At 48.5% G+C, this 7776-nt stretch overlaps 1 protein-coding gene across 3 annotated transcripts in view; it reads right to left on the bottom strand.

The window, feature by feature from the left end:
- Positions 1-234: 234 nt before the first annotated feature.
- Positions 235-7776, bottom strand: part of ADAT1 (adenosine deaminase, tRNA specific 1) — a 26343-nt gene continuing 18801 nt past the window's right edge. For all 3 annotated transcript variants that reach the window (XM_019536122.1, XM_019536120.1, XM_019536121.1), the window contains exons 8-9: positions 5503-5589; positions 235-696 (exon numbers count right to left, since the gene is read on the bottom strand). In XM_019536122.1, the coding sequence (XP_019391667.1) occupies positions 564-696; positions 5503-5589 (220 nt within the window). In that variant the 3' untranslated portion in view covers positions 235-563. The remainder of the gene's footprint in view (positions 697-5502; positions 5590-7776) is intronic.

Genomic DNA, 7776 nt, shown 5'->3' with positions numbered 1-7776 from the left:
CCACAGCCATGGGCAGTGTCAATATGCATCAATATTGTCACGGCAACACAGGACTGGCCATGGCCCTGTCTCTAAGGGCACCAGCTTCAATCTTCAAAGAGTGGACAGAAAACACCACCAGCAATTCAGGTCTGAGCAGCCCAGCTGCCAGGCTGACAGCCGGGTCAGCGCTACACAGACTGCGGCAGAAGCTGCGTCGCACCCTACGCAAAGGAAAAAGCCGGCACATCCTGCTGGCTGACTCGCACCTCCTTTAATTTCAGAGCAGATACGCCAGGGTTAACTGGGCACACTGAACTCGGAATTGGCACATTCAAATCCGTGCAGGCCTCGTTTATATTGCAGCGAAGAACATCATGTAAAAACAGCCTCACCCAAGCAAACAAGCTTCCATTTTTCCAGGCCACCCGTCACCTCCTTCCCCTTCACATTCCTGAAGAGCACAGAGATTGGCTGAGGCATTCTCCTAAAAGCCAAGCGGACAGCCAAGAGCCCATGGACTGAATAGGCCTCCCAGTCTGTGTCTCAGGGCTCCAGTGCTGGGCTTCCCCACTCCCCTCTTCTCACGTGAACTGCAGGTAATCCTTTGCATTCTGGATCCAAGCCCCCAGGGCCTGGCTACGCAGCACCTGCCAGGCCTCCTGATAATTCGCAGCTGCTTCCTTGTAGTCTTGGTAGGTCTCCAATTTCTTCATCCTGACAGAGAAAGCAACAGGAGCAGGGGTCAGGTTTCCAACTTACATTAAGGATGTTGCAATAGGGGGTGACACAGTCTCACCTTGTCTTATGCTCAGACAGGGTCATGTTTCAGCCAACCTCAGGTTGGAAGTGAGCCAAGCTATTCTGCCCCTCCACACAAACGTGCAAGGAAGCGTGGCCGTCACCCCACAGCCAGGCACTCACTGAGCACTCTCTCCCCTCAGCAGCGTTTGAACCCTCCCTCCCCATACTCAGGAGTCATTATTTGGGTTCAAGCTTCACGTCCAGATTTATCTGACATTTTTGTCGATGCTTTGGAAGGAACTTGGAAATCAGAGCTGGTAAATGGCAGGTGACACCAACTGGTGGGTGGAGCAGCAGCTGAGGACAAGCCCAAGGACACCTCACCTGCTACAGGCGCTCCCCACCCCAGCCTAGGTTTCTGGGAAGACGGGCAGGGAGCTCTGTGCTTGGAAGGAACCGGGTTTCAAGACGTAAGGCCCCATCGCATGATGAAAGGTCTCAGGTTGGGACATTCTAGAGAGGAGCCAGGGATTGTCCTCCTGGGCCTAGCCTTCCTCCCCTACCTCTGCCACATCCTGCAGGAGGCCAGCAAGGCAGAGCCGGCCGCAGGACTGGGGTATGAGCAGGGCTCGTTTTGCGGGAGGAAGGAGGAACCTCTGGGCTGAGGATGAGGGTACCGGTTACTTCTCCAGAGAAGAGAAGGGATATGGCAGGACAATGCACAAGGGGACTGCCCCTTTGGCTTGCCGCTCTCCCCTTTTTCCCACCTCCCACACAAAGCCTCCGGTCAGCTGAAGCTTGCTCTGCTCAGCACAGCACAGCACAACACAGAGCAGATGTTGTCCTCTGAGTCTGAACACGCAAGTGCTCAAGCATGAAACGGTCCCTCAGAGTCAGAGCCCTCGTCCTAGTAATCCATTGTGACTTTGTTTACCACGCTCCTGGTGCCTGCCCAGCGGGCTCTTGCATGGACAGCATGTGATGAGAGTCACCTGGGCTGTGGCTGCAGTGTTCAGGTACATACAGGTCAGCACTCGTGCATTTCACCTCTGGTCCCTTTAGCTTTTGTCATGTTACATAATACACAAAGGACAGTCCTGCAGAGTAAGCAGGCCCTCTCCGATAGGATATGTTTGCGCACTACCAGATACAAGGACATACACCCAACAACCGCAGGCTTCTGCCGCAAGAAGAGTGACTACACCCTGGAAAGCAGCAGCTCTGAATGTGCACAGACTTAGGGGTCACGATGGAACAAGAGTACCTCTTGTAGTGCTGCAACATGCAAAGGGGATGCTTGGACATACTGACAGGAGCGCAATGAGCTGGAATAAGGAGGAGAGAGCTTCTCTCCATATGGTAATAGAAGCCTGCATCTCATACCACTGTCCCCATTTTAAAAAGAGGCGGAACAAAGTGGAAGAAGGACACAGAAAAGGCCAAAAAATTATCTGAGAGCTGGAAAAGTACTTTATGTAAAAGCAGGAGACATGGGAAGCCTAATCTGTTCAACCAGTCAGAAGCTTGCTTTGATGATGTATTTAGCACTTTCCCAGAGAACAAATGCCAGCTAGAAAAGGTTCTTTACTCTAGCACAGAAAGGCAGAGCAGAAGCCAGTGACTTAAAATGAAAGCCAGAGACATTTCATTTGAGAGACTGAGTTTTTTAAACCGCAAGACAGGAAGGACTGTTAACTATGCCCATAAACTACCGAAGGAGTGCGGTATACACTCCCAAAGCTACGTGTGGAAGCCTGCTGGGCTGATACATACTCTAAATCACCCACAAGGTAGCGGAAGAAGCTTCGAGTGCACAGGAGCAGGGAACAGATCAGTTTGGATGGGCGCAAATACTCCTCCCCTTGCATCTGCCCTCTGCCACTGTCACAAACAGGCCTGTTTGCTACACACGGGCTGTTGGCCTGAGCCCCTCAGAAACGAAAACCCCTCTCACTGGGGTCATCCAGCATAATCTTCGCTGGGCCAGATGTCCGACCCCAGACTTCTGAACCGAGTTTGGTTCTCCCGGCTCAGTTAAGGCACGTGCTCAAGAGGAGGGCAGAAAAAGCGCTTCAAGAACATCCTCAAAGCCAACTTGAAATAATGCAACATCGGTATCAACTCGTGGAAGACTACTGTCCCCCGGACCGCCACAAATGGAAGAAGAGTCTGCTGCAAGGATCTTAGTACTCTGAAACCTTATGACGACAACAAGAGACAGAAAAACAGAGGCAGAAACAGCGTGTCACAGGCTGAACCAAGAACCTAGAGCCACCCAGCCCACACAGAAACATCAGCTCGAGTGGTAAGAGAGTCTGTCGATTCCAGATAGGCCTCGCCAGCCATCTTCAGACCCACAGATGAGACAATCGTCCTCGATAGCGAGGGGTTGCCAATGATGAGGAGCAGGATTTCATGAAGACAAAGGGGAGGGGAGGGGAAGCAGAGAGATGAGTGATGCCTTTGGTTCCTGGCGAACAAAGGATTAACTCCAGCTAAGTTGCTTTATCTACTTTCAAACAAGCAAGAAAAGCAGGCCACAAACTCCTGGAAGACTGTTTCAGGCTTAACACCAAGAAAAACTTCTTCACAGTCAGGGTGTCCAGACTGTGGAATAAGCTCCCCACAAAGGTGGTGCAATCACCTACCCTGGAAATCTTCGAGAGGAGACTGGACGGTCACCTCACTGGGGTCACCTGACCCCAGTTCTCTTTCCTGCATAGCAGAGGGGGCTGGACACGATTTTGCAAGGCCCCTTACAATCTATGAGGGACGAGCAGACTGGACAGCTGAGAAGTAAGGACCCAGGGAGGGACTTTGGGAACAGAACCCTCTGTGGAGGGGTTCACCAGACCACATGGGGCCAAGAAAAGAGTTAAAGCAGCCAGCACAGAGCTGGGAGGTGAAGTGGCGAGGAGTTGTAGAACAGCACAGACGAGGGGACACCAGGCCCAGGGTGCTGGTCAGGGGGCAGGACGCAGTTAAGAACATGAGCACTACAGGGGAGTCAGGAAGGGATAGTCTGGACCAGACACTGGTGGTGGCAGAGAGCAGGAGGACACAGATTGAGCAGGGAAAGGGAGGGTAAAGCAATTTGAAATTCACAGAATCCCAGGGCAGTGGGGCTGGAAGGTACCTCCAGAGGTCACATCTAGTCCAACCCCTGTCTGAGGCAGGATCAGCCCTCTCCAAACCATCCCACACAAATCCATAATCTGAACTACAACACAGACATGGCATCCTAACCTGCCACAGGTAAAGCAGGGGAACCATGGCAGCCACTATTGGGATTCATCTTAGAGGAAAAGGAAGAGAGCTGGGTTGTAGGAAGAAAACAGTGGGCTGGCTGAGTCAGTGGCCCTACTGCGCACACTGCCAGGTGCAGCTGCTATCGCGGACAGCCACATCTGCACGTCAGCTGAACTCTGCCCAAAGGAGAAGCCATGGCTGCAAAATGGCAAAGGACAAAGTCAGAGGAAATGACCAAACCACAGGAATTCTGAACGCCTTGGGGAGAAGCAGCACTATGCAAGCAGCACAACACACAGCACCCTGGTCACAAAACAATCCTCTGACCAGACTAGAGGATGGGCCAACAGAGTTAGCTACTGCATGTCTGAACAATGGACTATCAAGTTAGGAGCAACGAGACGGCATTACCCCTGTACGTGGCACAAGCAAGGCCATTACTAGATGCTGTATCTAAACTGGTGCCCACACTTTAAGAAGACTAATATATCAGAGAATTGAAAAGTCCTCAGAGAAGAGCTAAAAAAAGGATGAAGCCCAATTTTAAGAGAGGAGATTCCGTTTACTGACAGATGCACGACAACTTGATCATACTCTCGGTACATACATAGGGAGGAGATAACATACACATTCAGAACTTTAGTCAAGCAGGACCAAATGCCTGAAAGTCACAGTTAGGCAAACTATCTGACAATGAGACTCATCTTGGGAACAACAGTTCACCTTTGGAATAGATGAACAATGGCTGCAGTAGATCTTTATTGCTCCAAGTCTTCAGGCCAGGTTAGACAGCTCTTTTTAAAACATCCCATTTAGTTCAATCAGAAATATTGGGCTTGATTTTGGAATGCAGGCACCCAGGCTGGAAGGTCAGAGCAACTTATTCTAGCCTCCAAATCTCGGAATTATTCTCTTTAGCAATGTAACAAAAAAATCCCGAACTCTGAAATTCTCACCAGGTCAGCCAGTGAGATTATCTATCCATGCAACAGATACCGCACAGGAAGTAGCCTGGCAAGCTGTCCCAGTCCACTGCCTGTCTTCCCCACCCAGGTGCTTTAGCTTGGAGTTGGAGAGAACTTAGCTCTGGATCTTATTTCTTTCTGCTCTTTCTGGCAATTCGTACCAGGTCAACAGTGATTTTTATCCACAGGGATTTAGACTGAGTGCCATCTAATCAGCTCACAGGCTCCAAACAGCTAATAATGATCCTGTGGTTGTACAAATTTTAACTTGGTTATCTCTAATCACCAACAGATCCTCCAACTGGGATTTCATAGTTTGCATCTCACTACAATACAACAGGCCTCATGATTGGTTTCCTCACCATCCAAAACACCGGGACACAAGCAAGAACACACTTCCAACCCATCAACTCCCAAATGCTGTATACTTCAAAGACCAGATTTTCATGCTGCCGCCTTTAAAGAAAAAACAAGTCAAATCCACATGTATTAGCAGCCTCAGATAGGATCACAACACTCAAGATGTGTCAAGATAGTCTACTGGCTATCATGAAAAACTGCTCACCTGAGAGATTTGGGCAGATTCTCCTGTGAAATACTTGCCACTAGCTTTTTGAACGCATGGAAAATTTCCACCTTGCAGATGCGGGACCTGATGGGAGACAAGAAACCATGAATGCTAAGTGACATCCTGAAAGCAAATAAAACAACAGCTGTGCTGTGAAGGCCTGTACCTACACCTCCTAACTTGCTCCTACCCACAATTACAGAACTTTGCTGGGGAGGTTCTTAAAAAGACCAGTGTTCCTCCCCACCCAAACTTTGTACTTAAGAGAATTTAAAAGAATAACACAAGCAAATAACATAGTGAAATGCACTTAATTTTTCAGAAAAAAAAATTCGATACTCTTGTATAAAACAGTATTTTGTGTCTGAGGTTGATGTGTTAAGTAATTTTCTGCATTCTGCTCCTTAGCAAAGAAAAATCAGCTCAGTTTACATTTTGGGGTACTGGATGAGGAGCTTGTTTTGCTATTTTGTGTTATTACCATATTCTGTTTTTATAAGTGACTTCCTTTGTAAACTTCCGCCCCACCCCAAAAAAGAAAAAAAAGTCTTGGGGGGGGGGGGGCAGCATATAAATCTAACAAACAAACAAGTTTATGCACTTCAAAATTCAGACACTTGCCCTAAGTTCTGGGGAAGTTTACAAAGTTTCTTCCTTGTCAAATTATCAAAGAATGGTAAGTATATTAATATTTAGAGGGGCAAAGCAGATCTAAGTTAGACTGCAGGGAAAACTTTTTAACTGTGAGAACAGCAAAACAACAGAAAGTCTGCCTACAGAAAGTACGGCATTTCCTACGCCAGAGGTTTGTAAGAAGAGGCTGGAGAGACCTCCTGTGCAGAGGGTTGAACTACATGACCTCTGACCTCCCTGCACACCTCTAAAAAAAGACAGAGATAAAATAGAATTGCCATGAGCTGTTCTGCTGGTTTGAGAGAACATTGATATTTTACTGATCTCCGATTATCTAATTATGGGTTTACATTTTCAAACTACGTGTGCGCTGGAGAAACGAAAGGAGACAGCAGCATAAAGGTTGGGTTGTGAAAAGTGCAAAGACATAATAATTCATAAAGTCACCCTCAGGCACATACAGAGACCAACCAAAGCCTTAGAAAAGTACAAACTGGGTGAACAATTTGTTTCACGGTTTATCACAGTTTGTTTCACAGCATCAGAGTCACTTCACTGGAATTTCCTTGTAAAGCTTCTAGCTGTGTTATGCAGAGGTACGAGAGTCAACAAGGGTGCTCTCACCTTTACAGCTCACTTATTAACACACAACATCATAGAAAATTAGGCTTATAGAGGACTTTAGGGGGTCTAGTCTAACCCCCTGCTCAAAGCAGAACAGTCCAGCTCTACCCTGTTTGGAACCACCCTGCACAGAGTTAAAGGTTGCTTGCAAATCCCCCCTGAGTCTTCTCTTTTGCAGACTAAATATGCCCAGTTCCCTCAGCCTCTCCTTAAGTCCTGACCCCAGCTCTCCAATGTGTTCACATCCTTTCTGTAGTGGGGACCCACATATGGACACAGGACTCCAGATGTGGCCTCACCAGTGCCGAATAAAAGGAAAGAATCACTTCCCTCAATCTGCTGGCAACGCTCCTGCTAAAGCAGCCTTCTTTGTAACAAGGGCACACTATGCTGGCTCCTGTTCGGCTTATTATCCATATACCAGCTAAACATTCCTGACAAAGGCCCTTTTTTAATCACTTGAAGGATGGAAGGGGATCTTTAACAATTTAGCCTGTCCTGTTCCAACAGGGCTACCTGCCCTCCCTCCTTTTCCCTTCTTTAAGTGACACACTGATAAAGACTTCCATTGTTCGAGGGGCAAGCTGTGAGGACATCCTCACCAGCACTAGGTCAGGCTGCAGATAGAACTTTTCAGTGCCCCAGTGCCTGTATGAGGGGACAGGGCCCTTGCAAGTTTTGTTACAGCAGAAGCTCAGCTGCAGGCGCAGGTCCCAGGACTGAACAGCAAACAAGGCAATAACCCGCAAGAGCACGGCAGTGCTCCAGAACCCTGTACTATCTGATACTAACACCGCCACAGAAAAAGGGAAAAACAGGAGTAATCATCCCTCCCTGACTCACAGGGAAGCCAACAGGATGTGCTCAGGAACAGCCGTGGTGCTGTGGTAAAGAACGGCTCATCGGTGGATAAGGACTGTGTGTCCAGCTGGAAAAGGTCTTGCAGATGTCCATGGCACCTCTGGATCTGTCAGCCAGGTCAGATCGTTCACATAGGTTCTTGGCCAGAGTGCA

Source organism: Crocodylus porosus, unplaced genomic scaffold (genome assembly GCF_001723895.1).
Source record: "Crocodylus porosus isolate Cpor-Errol unplaced genomic scaffold, CroPor_comp1, whole genome shotgun sequence".
NCBI classification, from domain to species: Eukaryota; Metazoa; Chordata; order Crocodylia; family Crocodylidae; genus Crocodylus; species Crocodylus porosus.
Note: the sequence above shows the minus strand (reverse complement) of the source record. Positions and strands in the feature narration are given on the sequence as shown.